At 42.8% G+C, this 22,887-nt stretch overlaps 1 protein-coding gene across 1 annotated transcript in view; it reads right to left on the bottom strand.

The window, feature by feature from the left end:
* cpeb3 (cytoplasmic polyadenylation element binding protein 3) overlaps positions 1-21,337 on the bottom strand; it is a 42,803-nt gene extending 21,466 nt beyond the window's left edge. The window contains 6 exon segments of the mRNA XM_029450568.1: positions 779-802; positions 3,831-3,887; positions 12,624-12,777; positions 19,410-20,347; positions 20,629-20,650; positions 20,652-21,337. Of these exon segments, the coding sequence (XP_029306428.1) occupies positions 779-802; positions 3,831-3,887; positions 12,624-12,777; positions 19,410-20,347; positions 20,629-20,650; positions 20,652-20,735 (1,279 nt within the window). The 5' untranslated portion in view covers positions 20,736-21,337.
* Between the last annotated feature and the right edge of the window lie 1,550 nt (positions 21,338-22,887).

Raw genomic sequence — 22,887 nt, 5'->3', positions numbered from 1 at the left:
GGTTAGAAACTACATTTTTACAAAGTGAGGAATACTGCACTTTCTCTCTTCTGTCTCCTACTAGAACTATAACCCAAGTAACCTTACACATGGCACACAGCAGCATCCCTCCTTGCTGAAGAAAGACAGAATTAGTCAAAAAGCACATCAAATCAGAGATGAGCCACGATGGAAGCACCCCTCTTTGCCATTCAGATGATGAATCACTTCTGAGTCAGCATACTGGTCCATAAATAACCCTTCACATTCCTTGTGGAATCTCTCCAACTAAACCTGCTTTAATATTTGAAAAGGTTCAGTGTTTGATCTGGTGGCAGCATCACGCAGCCGTTGACTGGAGAAATGTGATGAGTCCATCCCTGCTGTACCAAATACTGCCAACAGATCATATGATTTTTTAACATTTTAGAATGAGTTACTTACAGTGGGATGTATTTGCAATACAACATCCCGAATGTGCACTATTCATATTGTAGACACTTCAGGCAGAACACTGACTCAGAATGGAGAGAAAAGAAAATTGGCAGACAGATCCCCCCCCCCCCCCTCACCATCAAGCAAAATAAGATTAATTTATATAGACAGATTTGGTTGACCCTTGCCCCATGTTGATTAAATGCACAATGTGAAAAACTGTGTGTCAAAATTAATATGATTTCATTCAATCACAGCACAGATGAAAAGCAGGTAGTGACACCACACTAAGACCCCCCTCAGCCTCGGAGAGAGACACGGCCGGCATGGCAAGCAGAACCCCAGAGAAAATGCCACACGTTACCTCTTCTGCGGCCATAGCTCCGGGCTGCTTGTCAGCACAGTGGGGGAAGGAGAGACACAAGGAGAAGACAGAGGGTTGGGGCAGGAACAAGGGTTGGAAAGAGATATACAGAGACATGGGTTTTGTGGAAATAAACGAAAACCGAGAACATCTCTAAGGCAACTGAGACACCACAGATGGCCACACCTAAGCTTCGACAACAGGAGGAGAGCGATTATAACTGCCTGGCAACCGGCCATGGTAAACCTGCTGCACCTGCCTCGGCAACAAACGCAGGCAGATGCTGGGGGAGAGTGGCGCGATAGGTGAGGTTTGGCCACGGAAAAGGCCGGAATATATAGCAGCATTATGCGACGCCCCATAGCAAGAGATCGTAATCTCAGTTTAATGAGCCTGCAAAGGCTCGCGTCCGTGATAATCTTCTGTGAATATTCACAAATGAGGCCATAAAGCGGAGTGCATGCAGGACTGAAGGTAGAGCAGGTTAGTCATTATCATGGCCTTGGTGAAATATTAAAAGTTGCTCTCAGGTCAGGTATGGCAGGCCAGGTGCGAGTGGAAACTTCCCACAGGAGAGGAGAGGGGACGAAGGTGGCTGGCAGCCTCAGGGCTCTGAGAAGGGAGGATAACATGCAGAGAGGAAGGTGGAGGGGAGTGAGAAGCAGGCTATGACATCATGGCTGAACGGATCTAAAATCATTGGCAAGGCCAAGGTATAACGTTGTGACCACTTATGTCTAATCAGCTGGTGACATGTGGCAGTTCTCAAAATGATCTCCGTATTGTCGTTTTTAATTTTTTATGCTGCATCCACTGAGAAAAGACTGGGACACTCGCTTGAAAGCTCAAGGAAAAGCTAGTAAGTGGACATTGGAGTTCAGGGTTTTTTCACGATGTGCATGACGATGAAAAATAAAATAAAATAACATATTATGAAGCCCTAACCCAGTTTCAGGATTGCATTTGTATTGCATTCGGAAATCTTCCAACAAACATGCTCATTTTGAATCTGCTGTGCCGCGAATGCAAGCCAAACTAAATGTAGCTTAACACAGGGCAAATTCAAACAAACACAGTACTATACAGATCTTCCTGCTCCTCTAAACGCATCAGTCACAAAGCAGACTTCGCCGCATCAAAAAACCAATATGGGCCTTTGCATTGGGAGAGCCCCATTGTGTGACTTGCCTCTCTGGCTTCACTCTGGGAACATATCGTCTCTGAGCCTCTTCTCCCCATGCTATGTTTTCATTAAAATGATCTGGCTCTCCAATCCAAAAAAAAGAGAAAAAAAAAACTAAACCTGGGCAGCCTCTCTGCAGCTTTGCCCTCAAAGTCACCTAGCAACCAGGGCAAAATGAAGAAAACGTTATGTGGGAAACGGTCAGATGCCTCAGTGAAAGAGAATACAACCCATGAGGGAGAGGAGGAAAGGAAACGTGAGGGTTAAGAATAAGCACCAACTTCAAACTGTGTGGTGTCTGGGTGAGAGGGGAAATGTTTGAAAAGAAAGAGGGTGATTCCTCTGGGCATGATGAGTTTGAGGTCTCTTGCTAGGCTTCAAAGCCTCAGACACTTCTACTAAGCTGTCAAGTGAACAACACCAATAAATCTGAATAGAGGACCTACGCTGACTACTCTACCCTTTCTTCTTCACTTGAAGTGCCAACACCATCCGGAGAAAGTAGAGCTCTTAAAGGTTCTCACAGCGTGAAGCCTCAAAGCTAATGGGACGAAATGAAGGAGAAACAAAGAGTAAAACACTTTAAAGTTGAAACCAAAGCTTCGCACACATCACAGGCTACAGCGGAGAGAGCCAGTTCTGACAGACTTGGAAGATCTGGGCAGATCTGTGCTTGCCTGAGTGTAATCCCATGACACAACAGTTTAACATCACTTCGGGACAAGTTCTCAGAGGGTACAGGTGATGAAAAGAACAAAATAAGGAGGAGCGCCAGTGTGGTGTCAAGATTCACAGAGAAAGTTATTTTAATGTTAGATATCCTCTGCCTTTACCCATTTGTATACCCTGTGGGCTGACTGTACATGTCCAGATAGGAAACTAGGGCTTCACTGATTTGGTTTGTTCGACAGTCAGTCCAGACATCCCTGATATTTTGCTGAGTTTTGAAGAAAAAGATGGGAAACATGAATGCTCCTAAATGAGCTAGAGCAGATGGAGAAAAATGGCTGCGTAAGACCCTACGAAATTATTTCCCTGATCGCATCAAAAGACAAACTAAAGAGCATTTGGAAGAGTAGTGCCTGGCCTGGAAAACTTTGTGGCATCTGTGTAGCAGCATATGGGATAAAGACCCGTCACTGCTGGTCATCTGCCGGGTGGTGGGACACTGGGGGGAATCTAGTCTTACATGCTGGGGTATTTTTGGAAGCGCTATTCACAGGTCGACTGTGCTTCGCCCCAGTGCCGAGAGGTCTGTCCTAGGGTTAGGGTGTCAGGGAATCCAGACCTCAGCAAAGGGTAGGGCAGGTGTGGCCAGCAGTGTTCATTTCGTCAACGAAAACGATGACTAAATCTGGCTTTAGCTTTTTTTCCCATGGACTAAGACGAGACGATGACGATACGACACGGACGGAACTGTGACTATTTTAATATGCAATATCGTTGATGAAAAAAAGAAGAGACTAAAATGTAGTTTAAAAAAAAAATCTTTTGAAATATCGCTTTATTTTCATTCGCAAAAAAAAAAAGAGACGGAATAAGGGACGCATAAGGAGGATTCGGAGTAACTTACTTACTTAAGTTAACAATGACGGGTTAGGGTGCACACCCATGCGTACCTGTGCGAATATAAGTCGGCAATCGCAGATTGTTGAGCGGTTCAAAAATATTAACCCTGTGCCCAATGTATACTGTAGTCAGGGGGTAAATGTGTTTCATGGGAACACACAACAACAATACTTCCTACTCTTAATTCCTTCAAAAAGGACAAAAAGCAGCTGTAATGCTTTTATCCATAAAACTGAGACAATTGTGATGAATTCCAGACGGAAGGGAAGATGATGGGCACTACAATTAAAAGTGACTTACTATTCAGTGGCATTATGTGTTCTGCTCCAGGATGATGAAAGTTGAGGCCCATGCGTCCTGTCAAAGACAAAAAAAGAAAAGATTTTACAAAAGAGGAAAAACATGGAAATCACTGATAAAAGCCATTCTGTTGACAGACATCATATTTAATCTTCCATTCTACTGTTGGCAATGGGAAAATGCCAGCCATGATGAAATGTTTAACATGAAATGAATAAACAACAAATTTACCCAATGTGATACAAAGGACAACCACAAACAACAGATGTCAAAAGAAACGAGGTGGAAACACACATTCTTTTGTTGTCACATAACTCATATGCATGCTCACATACACACAAAAACAAAAGGCAGCTATAAGGCTAGGAATTCAACAGAGCGCGCATTCTGCAATGGTGACAACTTGTGCATGTTACAAGAGCCCATCTGTCAGTGCTTTTGTAGGGAAAGGATTGGTGTGGGACGCCTCATCTATCCTATCCATACAGGCGACAACAAGAAAAATACACCTAAAAGGGATAGTTTGACTGTTTTTAAAATGGGGTTGTATGAGGTACTTGCATAGTCAGTGTATTACCTACAGTAAATGGCAGTTGGCACACTGCCAGTTTGTAGAAGCGGACAAGAGTTACCGCACAGAAGCTAAGCGATGTAAACCTAAAGGAAAGGCCAACCAATAAAATAAATATCAGTTGAAGTGTATGTTATATTTAGAATAGCCGTGAGAAAACTATACAGTCTATGTTTCTGACGGGGTCATCTTTGCACTTACGTCATTTTAACTCGCAGAACACAAAAGTTGCTGGTCTACCGCTGCCTTGATCTGTGAGTTTGTGTTATGTGTGACTGGTGATTTGTGAATCCGATCTAACACCAAAGTCACACAATAACACAAACTAACTACCCGATCAAGGCAGCGGTAGACCAGCAACTCTGCTGTTCAGAGAGGTAAAATCACTGGGTTTTTTCCAATGGAGTCTTGTGGGTTTGGCGAGTAGATGGATATAACGGCTTCAGTTCCCTGTTAGATAGGGCTGAAATAAGGCACGGTTAAGTGGTTTCTAAATATAGCATACACTTAAACTGATATATATATTTTGGTGGGCCTTTCTTTTAGATGGCTAAAATACGTTTTGCTTAGGAACCCATCCACAGCAGCACATTGCTTAGCTTCTGTGCGGTAACTCCTGTCTGCTTCTACAAACCGAGGGCGTGCCGACCACCATCTACTGTAGGTAATACACCGACTATGGATAAGTACCTCATACAACCCAACTTCAAAACTACCCCTTTAAGCCGAGGCAGAAATAGCCTACCTGGTTTAGGACAAAACATTGCAGTCTTACTGTCAACATCATTTGCAGTGGCAGCCACAGAGGCACACCCTTTATCCCTCACCACTTAAAATTAGGGCTCTGTCAAAATCCGCCTACACCAGTGTTTTACTCAACACACAGGAAGCAAGCAGCCTACCTAGACTCATTTAGGAAAGACAGAAAGTGAAGCAACATTATCACTGGGATACACATTGATATTCGGCAAAAACCCTTTACATTTTAGATTGAATGAAACACAGCCTTTGTGAGCCTGCAACGTTGCCGTGGTGGTGGTGGTGGGGGGGGGGTTTAAGGTCGAAGGGATCAACTGCAACGGATAGCTTGTTTTTCTGCTAGTGTTCTGTTTCTTTTCTCCATATGTAACATGGACTTTGAAAGACTGACCGGCTGCATGTTGCAAGCTGCTATGGTGCAAACAAGATGACACGTCAAAAGTTTCCAAATTTGGCCGCAGAAGACAGATAGTTGGGAGAGCAAGGGGGCCTCTTCCTGGCTCAAAAACAAGCATGGAACTAGCAGTTAAACCTGGTTGAAAACCAGAAAGGCAGGGTAGTGGGAGGACAAGGGGAGGGCCCACCCTGCAGCGCCACAGATGTGGATTTCCACACTCCTCTCAGCCAGTCAGAATCCAGGCAACAGTAGGACTTGAGGACAAATGGAGTGCGACAAGCCCATATATTCACACACACATGTTTGTATGAACACAAGGATGTGTGTGACATGGCCTTGTGTCACATTATCTTTGCTTAACTTATTATCACGAGGAAATTAACATTTTGTTGGCAAAGACTAGATATACCCAAAAAGAGGAAGTTCCCGTGTTGTGTCCCGACACTGAGGCTATTTTAACTCTCTCATGTGTATTGGTTAGCATGTGGGTGGTGTATTTCTTAGTCCTCCAACCAAATTACAGTGTTTAGGGCCAAATGTCTGACTGGTTTAAATGTCCTTGAGAGAATACCGTACAGCTCCAGAGCAGACAGTGCACGTTGACCTAGTACCACTGCATTTGGTTGAGCAAAAAACACATTCACATTCAAAGCCGTGACTTCGCTGATAGGAGGGCAAAAGTCACAACAAACACCATGGTCTGTGCTTCCCTTCCGGTCAACATCAGTCATTTTGGGTGACAGAGGGGGACAGTTGCCCTCATGAAGCCTTAAAATAGCTCTGGGCATGTGCCATCTGCTTCCCCCTAGGAGTTGAGCAGCAGGGCTTGAGGCTTGAGCTGTTGCCGCTGCTGCCACTGCTCTTCTGGTGACATTTCCTCACCGAGTGCCTGAGCTATTCTCAACCTCTCCATGATGGTAGCGTGGCAACTCTGGAGACACGCCGTCGGCCTCCTTACGCACCAACAGTACCTCAGTACTCAGTACTCTTTCACCTGCCTGGCAATCTGACTGGACAGTGATCTCGCTGTGACCGCTTTGGTAGAAATGGGATAAAGAGTAGGGAATGGATTAGCTGGATAAAGCCAGTGGCCATCAATTTGAGATTTGGTGACCCAGATTCTCTCACAGGATTTAGTAAGGCTGGTGTGGGTGGACCACAGACCCTCTAGGTCTGGTGGCAGGCTCCCCTGGAGATTTTCTTTGTACATTTTAAAGTTAAATGCATCAATCTAATCTACTTTGAGGCAAAATGAAAAGGCTAGATTTATGAAGAGCTTAATGCTCTTGTAAGAAATGTAAACACTATGGTTGTATGGATATGAATAGTGATGACAGAAATTATGGAAAAAGCCACACCCACAAAGCAGACTCCCTCATGGCACCATCTTCAATTTCTTTGAAAATCTTGTGAATTAACTACTGAGTCACTGTCAACAACCATATGCATCATTGTGTTGGATATAGCATAGTCCTGTAGGTGCACAGTTTTTCTGAAATCTTGGAAAGACAATAGGTTTGGGACCTTCGGTCTATATGGACTGACTATCAGAAAACTATTGAGGGCTACATGACTGCGGTGCCTCAAGTTCCTAAGCGGTTACATTTTTACTAGATTCCATGTGGCTGATCACCACAGACCGTGTCCCACCTGGAGGTCTTCTCAACTGCTTTGGTCACATTTTGCTCCCTCTGTTTCACATTATAGCACACATTTTAGCCCCCAATAACACCTTGTGGAGAAAGCTCCAGCAGAAGTTATGAGAGGAGAATGGGTGTGCCAACAGCAAGGTGTGGAAATGGCGGTGATAAAAAAACACCTTCAACAGCAGGGTGCCCCAAAGCTGCACTTCTTGCTGACTACTGCCAAAGAAAGTTTCAATTACCAACACTACAGTGGCAAAAAAAAAATGACAATACCCACCGAGAGGCATGTGTTTTGCACACAGCTGACAGATGACTGAAAAGATTGAGTGGGATGGATGTTTCTGTAAGAACCTGGTGAGAGAGTTATTTGTATGTCTCTGTGTCAGAATGGCCTACTTCTCTCCATTCATACCAGCTCCAGCTGAACCCAACAACCTTGGACAAGACTATAACAACAGGGCCAAAGTTCCTTTAGCCTTCATGCCACAAAAAAAACAAAATAAAATGATGTGCAGTATAAAACACAAATGGTTAGGGAACTAGGGATTTCTAGAAGCAAATCCCCTAAATATGCCAACCACCCATTGAAATTTAATGTTACATAAAAGTAATAATCGTAAAACTATTAAATAATAATAGAGGATTTCCAGAATCCAGTTAAGCTTGATGTACAACTTGGCAGTGATAGCAATGCTTTCAATAGTATTTTATGACTTGTGAGAGCTGGACAAACCATGCTTTTAATAGACAAAACAAGCCCTGACTTGTTTTGTTGCCTGGACTGGATTAGCTTAGTCATGCTTTCAGGAGTCATGAATTTTCCACCATAACAAAGCATAGCACCCCGACAGTGTAGTTTATTGGTAGCAAGGTATGCTTAACCTTTAACACAGCCAACAAACACATCATCTTATCTCTATAGTCATTACTGGCTGTTTAAAGTACAGGGGCATCCCTCTGATCACCGACGGTGTTGTTAACTACAAGGGTTGAAAAGTTGAGAGGTCAAGTCCACTTTCACAACTTCAGCCCAACCAAGTGATTCAAATATTGACCTTTCACCTCAGGTTATGCTGGGGTGACCCCCTCTCTGAACCTAAACAAAGATAAAAGCTCACATAGACCTCCTCTTACAAACAAACGTGATCTTTGAGGACCTAACTAAGACAAGCGAACAAGTGAAGGGACAACAATTTCTCTTCCAGTATTGAGTGAGAGTGCTGCAGCAGCAACACAATGAATTTGTGCAATGTAATTCTATATGTACATCTTCTAAAAGTGTTTGTTTTTGCAACATACAGATTTGTATTTATCTGGTTGAACGATAAGGAAGTTATCCTTGAAAGCTGAATCTTTATCTAAAAAAACCTTTATTCTTAACTTTCACTGGAGACCTTTAAATCAGAACTTTACTTGATGTAGAGACAGAGAGTACATTGTTTAGGGCTCTATATATGCTATGTTAAGTTTAAAGAACAGTTATATGGCGACACCCACACCTTCCTATCATCAAAACACCTTGCTTAATCAGACTGTTTCTGCTCTGACCTGTACTGCATTTGCCATTCTTGTTTTCCTCCTGATAAAAGCTCCAGTGCGTCAAATGTTATCCGATGCACAAAGCCAAACACCCGTGTTTGCACTCCCTCGACTACTGACTTCAATTACAGCTTGCACCTTCTATCTGTTACAACATTATACCTCATACAGGCCATTAACCAACACATGGTGGGTGACACCCAAAACACAACACAGCCTTTAAAATGTATGAAAATCTTCTTGTGTGAAGCTAAACTAGTTGCCATTTTTCAAAACAAATGCCAGTTGGTGTTATTTATTCAAATAGTGGGTCCACAGACAACAAATTGTTCATGAGGTGCTTCAATATTTTAAGCAATTTCTCAAATAAATGTCCAAACATTTGTCGGCTCTGCACTGTGGGCTTTTCTGAACTGATTCAACGGTTTTAAATGAAGTGGATTTCCAAAAATGCCAAGCTATTCCTTTATTTGCCAAAAATTAGATTGGAAGGTTGATACCACCCTCATGTCTATCGGCTAAATATGAAGCTACAGCCAGTAGACGGTTAGCTTTGATTAGCATTAGCGCCGGGCAAAGAAATGGTCCAGCACATAGCCCCCTGTAAAACGGGTTAAACAAACATGATATAACGTGTTCATTTGAGGTGCTGGTAGGCTGATTTTCTTTTTTTACTTTTGGAGCAGGACATCTGTTCTCCTCTTCTTCCAGCCTTTAGGCTAAACCAGTGGGGGCACCCAGTTTTGGAACCACTGGGCTCAGCTAAGTACCTTCTGGTAGTAGCTTCAGATTTACTGTGCAGATGTCAGGGTAGTATATTCTCATCAAACTAGCGAATAAGCATATTTCCCAAATTGTCTTGCAAGGGGCACAATGGTGGCTCAGGGAGACTGTCCCTGTAGTTAGTTCACTGTAAGTCACTCTGGATAAGAGCATCTGCTAAATGACCTGTAATGTAATGTAATGATGGAGTTCCATCTTCTAAAAGCTGTACTTACACACAAAGAGACGACGTAACTGACGTATAAGCTAGATCATGTGATTCAAACCAGCTGAGGCAATGTGTGTGTATTCAGAGAGTGACACTTAGTGGGTGGGGTGGGATCCACACAGCTTACACAAGGACTTAAGGGACTTATTAACACTTTTGAGTATTTTAAATGGTGACACCATTAAGGTGCGTGTGGGGAGTGGCCGCATGCTGCAGACACAGTATTATGTCTGCTGAGTCGACTTTGTCAAAGACAACAATGGGTGAAAATGTGTGTGAGGTGAGAGCGCTTTGATGGAATGTCACAGCTGATTTACATGTCAGAAAGAATTTGGATGTGTGTGTCCTGCATGTGAGCACTGGTGGTAGTGTTTTTCCAGGCCAAGGGGAGAATCTCTGATGTGTGTGTTTATGTGGGGGTGCCTAGCTCCCCACATGGGAGATCAGCTGACCCAGTTCAGGAACTACATGCAGACCAGTGTGTGTGTTGCTACAGAAAGGGCCCGTTTGTTCAGATGTCCCCGCGGCCCCTCGCCCAGGAGTAAAGAGTTTCAGAAAGTTTGTGAGCATTGCGAGAATAAAGTGTCTCGCTCACAAACACAAAAAATAAAGAAATGTTTTTGGTTTTTTTTGCATTTCGAGAATCAAGTCGAACTATCAATATATGCGCTCATGCTAGAAGTTTCTCAAAACATTTCGAATTTGTTCTCAAAAATTGTATTTTAGACTTTTTTTCTTGAAATGCAAAATAAAAATAAAAATGTTCCTCCTCTTATTTCGTTCCCTCGTCTCTTTTCCTAACGAGTGCTAAGAAGAATAAAAAATAGTTAAATCAAGACGGCTTCGCCCTCCTCCCCATCCCCCAGGTGTGGGTGGGGTCATCTCACACTCTCTCACCCCACCGGTTCATATTCGCATCACAGTAATTCTTGTTCAGAAAAACAAAAGCACACACACACACACATACATACAGGGAGTCATAAAACACTAAAGGAAAAACAATTATTTTAGTCACAATGAGAAGTATGTGAGTAATTTCTGTGAGGGATGCATGTGGGTGGGGAGCCATTCAGTTGGGAATGCAAAACTCGGCCTACTGGGTTAATTAGTTTTGACTGTTGGCTCTCAGCTGGTGGGCAGTTTGAGGGTCCTCAAAGTCTGATGCCGAACTAACTACGACGATAGCTGGTTTAGGGAACGACTTAGCATAAAAATATGTTTTCTCATGTTATTGTCTAGTCTTGTCTAAATAGGTTTCAATTAACAATTGCTGACCTAGATCTGAATTTTTAAGTTAGCAAAGAGGGAGTTGAAATCAGGCCCCCCAGAGCTTTAACAGGGTAGTGTTGGTCCAATCCTGGCCCAATCCCAACGGGTACTGCCACGTTTGGGACCCTGAATTACGTTTTTGCCGCAATCTTTTTAATATCTGACATTTAACTTGTCGACACATTCGCTATAATCCATTCATTTCCCTGTTTCCACTGGGTATTATATTTCTACGAATGACACACATGGATGTAGACCGAGGAATTTAACTAATTACACCTGGAATCATTGTATTGACTTTATTACATGGACACTATTTAAAACGCACATCTTTTAAGGACTATTAGTGGACAATTAACAGTGGTACGGTTTTACACCAAGAAAATAGCAAAACTCTTCTCCCCTGTACAACGTTTGTTATACATTAAGTTAGAAGTTATTATTAAGTTCTTATCCGAGTCGAGAAAAGCACCAGCAACTCTGCTTTCTGCAGTAGGTTACACAGCAGACCGGGCGGAAGCACAGAGCCCTTCTCAGGCAGTGAGTAGGTACGCCAGCAGGGTGGAGCTGCTCTGTGGTTGGCACGGAAGCTCAACCTGCCCACATGATGGCGAGAGGGGTAAACAAGCAAACAGAGATCTAGGACTGCACACCCACGTCCATGTACCACCCTCCCCCGTCTTTCATCACATCTCCTCTGTCTCTGTTGTGCTTTGATAAACAATCACGAGGGAAGCCCTGCAGGACATGACGACACCTTTCCAGTGAAGTTAGGTCGGGCCGGAAGGACCATCTTACTGCAACAATGCTCTCTCAGCACGAGATTGAGAAAACAGACTCTACGCATGAGAAAGCGACATGTTCTGCTCATTATATACCTCTCCCACCAATCTTTCCATTGTTAAGATGGGAGGATGGGGGAGCATAAAAACCCTACACCCAACCTGACAGGGCCCCATCTGGGAGACTGGATCCAAAGTTTTTACAATAGACACGTGACCTGTGCTACAAACATATTGGCTTAGGAGGCCTGACACACATTGGATGGCCTTAAAAGGGCGTGAAGAGAGACTTCATAATAATGTTTTCATGACTTCATAATAATGTTTTCATGACTTCATTAATTCTCTATACTTCCCAGGAGATAGAACAACACGACGTTCTTTCATTCAAGTATGAATCTGCATTTCAAACCATTGAGGAAAAGGTAAAGCAGAAATATAGTCAATCACTCAACATTTACGCTCACACATATCCAGTCAACAAAAGCACAATTCATTATCACTTGATTCCAATCAGCGGAAAGCTAACAAGCAAAGAAGACGAAAGGGCAAACAGAAAAAGCAATTCACAAGTTAGACCACCTGAGTGCACATTGCTGCACATCTAATCCACCACACACACGTACACAAAAACAAAAGATTATGCGAGATTTTGCAGGTAAGGCTCATAATGTTAATAATTAAATTTGAAAAAAAACATGATGATCCGTACTGTATTGGTTAAGAGATTGGTAAATAGAGCAAAAGAAAACAAATGTGCCAGAGATGATTAAAGCCCATGAAGCAAAAAACAAAAAAAATCCAAATACTGTAAGCATGGACGTATGAATATTCCTAACCTGCAAAATGATTCCTCCATATAATATCAGCGATAGTCATTGGTGGGCCACCGGCAGGGTGTGGTTTACCTTTGTCATGGTCAGTCCTTATCATATCCATTAAGGAATTCTCCAAAGAGTGCAAGCTAAAAGCATCAAAGGGCCGATTCCGGTCCTGCAACACAGCAAAGCAGGAAGAGGGTTAGGATTGGACACGTACACAAAATAAACACAGGGAAGCTCGTACTTTTATCATTTTATGGCTGCTTCAGTTAGAAGTACAGACAGTTATAAGGCAAAGTATCATTAATGTGAACCGTATATAACACATTCTCTGACATCACAGCAATACAATGAATACAAACGCTCCTGTAAACTCCCGGATCTTCTCATGTGGCTTTAAACTTGGATTGGCACATTTAGCCTTTCTTTTCAAACTCTGGTTGGTTGCTTACCATGCAGATCAACTTGCATGTATCAACAGCTCCAATTTTGGTTAAAAAAAAGCGAGGCAGCGTGGGATGTTAATCTAGACTAATCTAAATTAAAGATCTGGGACTAGATTTTACAGGTAAAAAAAAAAAAAGGGAAAATAGAATGTACGCGTCCGCCCCGGGGATGATGGTGAATACAGGTGAGCTGATATTGTAAGAGAGATATGAATCTTAGTCAGAGACTCCTTAAGCCTTTTATGTCAAAAAGCTACAATTAAAGTAGAGAAATGATTGTGCCCTGAGGAGCCCCATCTGTCAGGATGTCTCAACAGAGGGGAACATGAAAGCTGAAACTGTTACTCCATGGGATTTATCATAATTGACAAAGTACCTCACTTTGCTTATGACCATCTGGAGGTTCCATTTGAAGTGTCAATCATTTTGACGAATGTCGATACCATACAACTGAAGAGAATCTTACTACAGCTGAAACGATTTGTCAATTATCAGAAAAATCATCAACATTGTCATGATCAATCATTTAAATCGCCTAAAATTCTCGTCGTCACATTCCTCTCTGATAGCAAGCTGAATATCTTTGGGTATTGGACTGTTTCGATGACGAAATCTTGGGCTCTGAAACTTCAGAGGGACACTCAGTATTTTCTAAATATTGATTAAGAAGATATTTGCAAATTATTCAATAATAAAAAAACTAAAGAGACCTGCGGTTGTATGCCAACAGTAGAGTTGCAGTTTACATCCACGTCTGTCCAAAATGTCATCGCTTCATTATTTTATCCAAAAAAGACATTTTTGTGAAATTGTTATAATTAGCCTATGAATTCTTGAGTTATAGCCAAAAATGTGTTTTGTGAGGTCACAGTGACCTTGACCTTTGAAAACCAAAATACAGTCCGTTCGTCCTTGAGTCCAAGTGGATGTTTGTGCTTCATTTGAAGAAATTCCCTCCAGGCGTTCCTGAGATATCACGTTCATGAGAATGTGATGGACAACCCAGAATCATGCTGCTGGCACTGAGGCATAATAAGGTCCTATATCAAACACTGACAATATTTCCTATTTTTCCAATGGACTGTCATTTGAAATGTTTTTGTACTTGGTGATTTACAAAAGTTCTCCCAACTAATTTCCTGATCCTATAGGAGGTAGAATAGGTCCAACTGATTCCAGACCTGGACAGTCAATACCACGTCAAACACCTCAAGGTTAAGCCGCTCACTGCTGATGAAATGTTTAGATGCCCACTGTGTGTTAAGTGAATTCATGAGAAATGTGTGCCAAAGGTAAAGCCTGAGAGCTGGAGGCTGGAGCCTTGGCAGCTGTGTCCTGTGTCCGCTGCCCAAGCCGGGGCCACATTGTTTGCACACCACAGCTATTGTTGCCCATTCGGCTGAGCATTCAAAAGTGTTATTCCCTCCACTCTGGACCCGACAGCGCCACGTAGATAAAAATCTGCCCACTTGGTACAAACGGTAAACACTTAAAACGCTGAGCTTTTAGTTTTCTCTCCTCTCTGACACATGTGGATGAGCACAGTGACGGGTGGGGGGGGGGGGGGGGGGGGGGGGGGGGGTTGGAGAGCTCAGTGTAGTTAAATGACCTAAAGAGATCATATATACAAAAATCCCAAACAGACTTCACCGTTTAAACACAACATAAGAATCCTATAGTGTGGAACGCACGTCAGGTTGACCTGACACGGCAGCTTTCCTCATGGCACATAAACAAGATATAAGAGTGTTTATGAGGGGGATCTTGATAAGAAACAGATTTTAAATATGGCTGAAGATAAAGTTGGCTCGGGAAGGTTAAGGGACGTTTGTTAATTTATCATCTGTTTTTTTCCTTTTTGCTCCCAGTTTGGAGAACCAGACAGGAGCACCAGCAATGAATCTAAGCAATGTATTGCTGTGGACGGGGGCAGCAGCAAAACTTATTTCAGCCACTAGAGAAAATGGCCTACCTAAGTCAGTTTAAGTCTACGGTATTAGAATATATTACCAGTTTACCTTGCCATCAGGCAGCCCTTTCTGACAGGAAACTGAAGCCGTCTATCCTTGTTTGAAAGCCACCAGACTTCTTTGACAAAAACAGAACTTTTTACCTCACAGAACAGGGGAATTGCTCGTCTACCACTGCCTCGATGGGTTAGTTAGTGTTAATGTGTGACTTTGGTTAGTTTTGGTTCACAGTGTTCTGAAAGGTAAAAGTACTGTTTTTGTCAAAAGGAGTCTGGTGGCTTTGAAGAGACCATTGATAGCGGCTTTCGTTCCCTTTCACAAAAGGGCTGTCTGACGGCAAGGTAAAGCGGTGAAAATATTCTAAATATAGCGTACGCTTAAACAGATATTTTCACCTTTTTTTTTTTTTTTTTTTTTTTTTATAAAGGTGGCTAAACTACTTTTTGCTGCTGCACCTGTCGACAGCAGTACATTGCTTTGCTCCTGTGTTGGTACTTTGACTCGTCCAAGCTCCGGCCCATTTGCACCATCAGACAGCATTTTACTGTGAGACTCAACCTGTCAGTCTGTCTTCTCACTTCCAACTTCTTGATCTAATATGATGAGATAACGATCACAGGGGACCACACAATCGTCGGCACGAATATCATTTTCAAATCAGGGTATCTCCCGAGAAGCTCATGTGACTTTGTGTCCTAAGCCTCTCGCTGACATGTTAAGTTGAATTCCGCGCATTCTTCTGCCTTTAAGCGGCAGCCAGCAGCAGGCGAGTACGAGCACATATCGGAGCACACATGGGACTCGACATTTTGCCCTGTGTTTCACCTGGGGCATCCGAACAATACTACAGATCTACAGAATGACAACGAGAACACCCGTCACCATCTGTCCACATGATAGTGTGGGACCGGTGTGTATGTGTGTATGTGTGTGTGTGTGTGTGTGTGTGTGTACCCTGCCTGCTGCCTGCTCAGCAATTTGCCGGAGTTTAACTTCAGTAAACAGGACGGTTGACATGTGGCACCCTGACCTTGCATCCTGGTGATAACTCGTCTCCAATTATGGGTGTAATTGCTGAACAGCTAAGTGTGAGCTACAGCCAGGATTGCATCACTGATGTACCCACAAGCCCTTTAAAAAGGTATAATATGAATTAAATGTCTAAAAATGACTAGACCTATTTTATTTTGTTGACTTGTGTACTTATATTATCCGAAATGTTTTGACATCTGCAGATAATTCAACGGAAGCTGACTGCAATGACAGCAATAGTGGTGAAGACAACAACTCCCATGATCCCACGCCACATAACCAAACTCCGTCTTTTGTTATTGTTTTGATTGAGAGCGCTCTAGGTGCAGAAAATGACGTATTGTGCTTTTTAAATTTATTTTTATTTTTAAATGCTCTCCCTGTCAAATAGTTATTATCCAATAGCAGAAAATGATTGCAGATATACAGAGTGAATACACATACTGATACAACTATTGGTATGTATATCTGATCTTAAAAAGGAGAATTCAAATAAACACAAGGAAAGTACAGCTTGTGAAAAAAGTTAATAGTTAATGTATTTTGTGGTTCTGAGGGAAGCTTTCTAAAGTCGTAGAAAATAGTCCTGATGACATCATTAATCGATCATCACATTGTCAGATTGTTTAAGTTGGCTTAAAATCTGTTTCAACTACAATTGCAGAATAATGTTCTGTCATTGATTAATCATTTAAAAACATAATTGGCATATATATGAGCGAAGTACTGCAATATGTCACTAACCCTAATGTTTCATCTGGTGCCACTTGACCATGCAAGAGTAGATGACTCCATCTCTGCTATTTGCCCAAGTTACACTTCAGCAAACAGAAAACTCTATACAGCATGACATGTGGCCCCTTGACCTTGTCTCCTGGTGATAACTGGAGCTCTAGGCTGGCCAAGTCAAGAGATAATAGATAGAGGCACTCAACAGAGGAAACTGTGTAATAAAGCCTAGGGAGGCCTGACTGACACACACAATCATTATTTCCTCAAAAGGCTATACGTTTCAAGCCGGCTGGAATTTCACCCTGCGCCAGGCTGCGTTTCGTCTGCACATGTAGTTCTCTCTGCAGTAACAGGTTAACATTTTGGCTGGTGCTCCGTTCACCCGAGTCTTCGCTTTGATCGGGTGAACAAGTATTCCTTTTTAAGTAAGCCGGTGGTGACTTAAGGGGGGGGAGTATTCAGCTGGCTTATTTTTCATGTTGGCTTGTTTGTCAGGCAGCATAACTAAACATAGGGAAACACATGACTAGCCATGCGAAAAAGCCTTACAGTATTGGAACTGTTCATGTTAGTCCTCTCTGGAATCAGACATGTCAATCAAGGCAGGATGGACTACTGAAATACATTCAAACCAGTATGAAACTGACTCTCTGGTGTCCAGTAATAGTGCTGCCGAACATAGATGAGTCCTGTGGAATCTAGGTATAACAGTCTTTCAGTGTGGGGCGTCTGGGTTATAAAATCAGAAATACAGGGAAAGATTGGGATTGGACAGGGAAACGGCAATAGGAAGTCTCCCAGTTAACATCAATGTTCACGTTTACTTGTCTTACTGAACATAGCTCATTCTGCATTTCAAGAAAAAACACGACATCCTTACGCTTTCCGATGTCAACGTTTATTATGCTAATGTTGCTCACAAATGCTGTTTACACAGCTAAGTATTTTGTTGCATTTGGTCTGCTGAGAGGAACACAGTAACCCTTTTTCAAACTGGAGTTATCCAACTATATAGTTACTTTGATTGTTAGCTGTCACTAACATGAAAACAACATACAGTTAGCTAGGCTATAATGTTATGCTAATTAAGAAAGTTACTTATTTTGCCCCTTTATTAAATTAGCTTTTGTGGTCTTCCTGCTTTTTTACAGCAAAAAACACATACATGTCAGAAACTAATTATGTAATATATGTTGTTGAAACTCATAAGAGCTTAATATGAGCTTCTTCTTACTGTCAATTGGTTGGAGCTGCATTCTGTCTCAATCTCAGATTCAAACTCCGCCCACTATCCGATCACAAGCCAATCAAATGCAAGTATGGATGTTGCCTTCAAGTACTGTCCAAAGTCTTGTAATTATGAGGATAACGACCAGCGATGTTGAAAATAGCAGAGAAAAATTAAGAGTTGACTGAAATATTATTATAATCATTATTATTTTCATCATAATGATGATTATTATTATTATTATTATTAATAATAGTAGTATTACTATTACATGGCTACATGTTAGTGTTTTTATTTTTAAATAATGAGCATAAGAGTAACATAGTTGCCATTCATCCTAGACATACTTTCACTCATTTTCTGCAGCTTACTGTCCTTAAGCTATTAGTCACGAGAGGCAGTAAATTAGTAATTTTACAACAGCTAAGGGGTGTTGTTAGGCACAACGTAGACACGGACTGAAAAAAAGAAATCCTTCCTGATCTGGTGATCATTAGTGTGATCTGGTGATCATTAGTGTGATCTGGTGATCATTAGTGTGATCTGGTCATCATTAGTGTGATCTGGTCATCATTAGTGTGATCTGCTAATCAAGTATGAGTACAGGTCATGTCAGTCTGAATTTAGAAAGTTACGAGCAGCACCTGAATGCGTCATATGTCCTTTAAACCCCTTGGAGTGAGCTGGCAGAGGGAATTTAACCATTTAGTGCAGTAAAACGTGCACGGCAACTATTTGTAGGACTGACTCAGTGTGTTTGTCTTTGAATACGTAAATATAGCTGTGATCGATGAGTAATACTTCAAGGACTCGCTGTCTCATTCGATTTCTTTGACCTCCACCACACAATCTGACAGCACAAACTAGATGAAAATGTTGACTGCTACCGGCAAAACCTGATGGTCATTTGTCACAGCTTCGGTGCATCAGAAGTTGTGTCCTAATAGTATAGGCTTACCATACACATAATAATCACTGTGTGGGGAAAAAAACATCAGGGTATAGGCTAAGAAAAATTGGCAATATGTAAGATTTTTGCAATAAAATTATTTCTTAATTGCCATTTTTTCAAATTGAATATGACATAAATAGCCTATTAATAACTTTAATACATTGACCTATACTATACTGGGCACTGATGAGTTCAGGGTGACCTTATCAAAGGCTAGCCTACTTTGTTGTAGGCTTTTGTTTCTTCTTTTCTTTTGTTTTTTTTAATCTCAGGCACTAATGATTACCATAAATAATTGAAGAGAATACATTGGGGGAAAAAACACCCTATATGTTTGATAGTGTGGGTAAAACTAACAAGATTTCAAAGTGGTCAACATTGTTAAATACTGGCTGAAACAATATAGAGCTGGATATTAGGCCTAGGCCTGAGGAGTGCGTTTACCTGGAAAGGCAGTATGTTGTTGCTGTTGTCAGTCCTGAAGGCGCTGTCGTCCATCCAAGGCTTTGGGGTGAGGGGACCGGGTCTTGGGAACTTGGGGGGTGCTATAACGTTGCTGGTATAGGGCTTTTTCATGGGGGAGATGGGGTTCATGGGGGACGGCACCCCGACGCCAATTCCGACTCCAACCCCGACACCCACCGCTCTGCGCGGGTCCCTGCCTGCCTGCAGCCCGCTCCAGGGGTTGGAAGCTGAGCTCCATGCGGCGTTTTGGTGATTATTCCAAGCGGACGACGAGGCAGAAGAAGAAGACGACGACCCTTTGCTGTTATTCATTATGGTCTGATAAGCGTTTCTCTGGGGGAAGGGGCCTTGGTTGGGGCTGACAGGGGATCTCCTCTGCTGGGGCTGCTGCTGCTGCTGCTGCTGCTGGGGCTGCTGCTGCTGCTGCTGCTGCTGGGCTTGCTGTTGATGCTGTTGGGACTGGGGAGCCAGACCGATCTGCGGGGAGAAATTACCCCCGAAGACCGGGTTGACGTGGTGGGGGAAGTTCTGGAAAAGCATCGTCCCGTTCACCGAGGGTATTCCCTGGAAAAAGCTGTCATCCACGGCGGTGTTTGTGGTTCCCGTGGACCAAGTGCTCCCAAAAGAGGAGGACGGGGAGGAAAGGGGGCCGCCGGTCTCATGCGGCTGGTGGTGGAAGCTCAACCCGGGCAGGATCGGCGACTCCATCGACACTTTGTCTTTGCTGCTGCTGTTCAGCGCTGAAGCCGCTTGGTTGCTCCCGGTCGACGGGCTCTCCGACTCCGATGAAGAAGAAGTGGGCTCCGATGACGGGGTCGGGGTTGAGGGAGGAGGGTCTACTTGCGTCGGATCTTGCTGATGGTGAGGCTGGGCTTTGTTTTTGTCCATCAGTAAATCATCCTGCATGGTTTGCTGAGCTGCAACGAGGGGGAAACAGAGACGAGGAGTTATTATTATGGTTGTAATTTAGGAGATCATAGACCGGGCTCGCTGGGCTGTTGTAGTATCTGATGAACTGGGACAACTCCGACAAGGATATGATGTTAGAGGGAGCAGGCGACTGCGAAGCCAATGCGTGATCACCCATTTAGCCGAAAAGAAGAAGAGGAAAACACACTTCCCAGGACTATAACATAATGATTCATATATTCCACAAATTATACACGGAGCATAGGCTATGGCTGCTGCAGATATTCACCAGATTTCGCCACGTCTCGTTTTTTCCTTCCACGCAGGAACTCCGGAGCTGCAAAGTGAACCTGATTCAGTGTGTGTTTTTTGCCCAAGGACCTCCCCTATATTCATTTACATACGTCAGTTAATACAGCTGTCCTTCAAACAAGGCTAAAAGACAGGTTGACCCAGGCACTTCGACACACGCGACCACAGAGGTGTTAAAAAAAGTGAAATGACTCCCACCAAAAGGCACACTTCGCCCTTTTTATGCAGAGGAAAGTGACGCACCTGAACCGCTGTAATATACCGCAAAGATGTCTCATGCACCGGCTTTCTCTTACAATACAATTGTGTCAGCCTTAGGTTTTAATACGTTTAACACGATTAATAAGACAATTTAACAAATAGGATAAAGTTGACTGGCCAAACGAGTATAGGCCTACAATACTCAATACAAAAGTCCAAACAGGAATGATATGATTTATAGTAGGCGAAGGGGTTTTATTATAGCGCAAAGAGGGACTCTCCCGGGGTCCGCATTGACACAGCCAAGGGTTGGCATTATACAAGATGTACTAATGTACACTTGCTTAAAAGTCAAGGCTGGAACGACACTGGAAGCTCTTTAAGTCCTCTATTCAAAGTTAGACACTATACATTTAACCTTTCATGCATCCTTTACTTTGCATTTAGGAGACAACGCCTTGCAAAAGCACAATTGACAAGCACACCCTGGAATATTATCAGGACGGCAATTTTGCATTGAGAAAACCACAGTTGCCACATTATGAAATTCAACAGTGCAGCAGGAGAATGTAACATGTAAATAGACCACAATATGCTTGATCATTGCAAGGCTACACTAAGCAATATAGCATATTATGTCAACTGGAACACATCAAGGCACTACCATAGGATATGACACACTGTCAAATCATCCGACGTTAAAATTATGCTAAAATAAAACCCACAATAACATGGATAAAGCTCCTCTTAGCTGTTAGAACCATGACTGCAGGAGAGCTAACATGCAGCCAGCACTGAGGCCTTTCAATAACATGAATGCAATAGTATGTAGACTTTGAAAATAATACTCCAGGTGACATGCCGGATCATTTTACAAGTTTGACTTTCAAGGTAATCGCAATATCTAGCATTGTACACACCCCACCGGTTAATCCGTGTTTTCTCCTCCAAGAGCTGCGCACCCAAGGTCATGAAAGCAGCATAATCAGCAGCCTACAGAAGCTCACCTCACCGGCCCTTTTTACCACAGAAACTGCCAAAAGCAGACCATTTAAATGCCTATTTGCGAGACATCCGATACATTTCATGGAGCTGTCTTGCCTTGAAATCCCCCCTTTAATCCATATGTGCCCCCCGCTCCACAAACGACAAAACAGCATGCACACACAGCGGTCTCTTATCTGCCTAACATGAAGTTTGAATTACCTTTATCGTTCACCTTTTTGGGACTCTGTAAATAAAGATATTTCTGTTTGCCTCGTCTGGGGTTAGTATGACAAACGAGCTACCCTTGTGCCGAGATAGTCAGCAGTTGCCTCAACAGCTGATTGACTGCGGCGCATGGGTGATGCCGAGGAGGGTGTAGGGAGTTGTAGTTTCTCACTATGCAGTGGCTGGTCAACAAATCTTCTTGGCTGCTGTGGTAAAAGAAAACATCAGTTTGAAAGCTGACCTATATGTCTACAAGATGAGGCACCTCGTTTAAGCAACAATAAAAAAACAAATAGTGGTGTCTGTATCTCTCTCTCTCTCTCTCTCTCTCTCTCTCTCTCTCTCTCTCTCTCTCTCTCTCTCTCTCTCTCTCTCTCTCTCTCTCTCTGTCTGTCTCTCTACCTCCTCTCTCTCCTTCACACATGCATGCGTACACGCACGCGCATGGTTTGTATGCTAGTCAGTAAGCATTATACAATACGTTTATATTAATTGTTTTCATACATTTTGCAGACACAACTGAGACAGAATAAATATTCCTCACTTTTAAACTCAGGTAAAGACAAGCAGAGAGGGTGTAGAGCAAATTTGACAAAATAAAGTAGCCCAATAAAACATCTTACCGCTATTAAAAGTGTCGTGTAGCCATATGCGCAGCTTCATGATGGTTGTATCTTCAAGAAGCCGTGGTTCGTCTTTGGCACATCTATTGGTAGTGGGCTCAGAACATGAATTTGATATTTTTGGTCATAAGAGGGAGAGAAGCATTATGAAACTACATTTCCCATGTACGTGGAATTGTGCCCTTTGCGACGCCGTCCTT

Source organism: Cottoperca gobio, chromosome 15 (assembly GCF_900634415.1).
Source record: "Cottoperca gobio chromosome 15, fCotGob3.1, whole genome shotgun sequence".
NCBI lineage: Eukaryota > Metazoa > Chordata > Actinopteri > Perciformes > Bovichtidae > Cottoperca > Cottoperca gobio.
The sequence above is the reverse complement of the archived record's forward strand: the minus strand, read 5'-3'. Positions and strand labels throughout refer to the sequence as shown.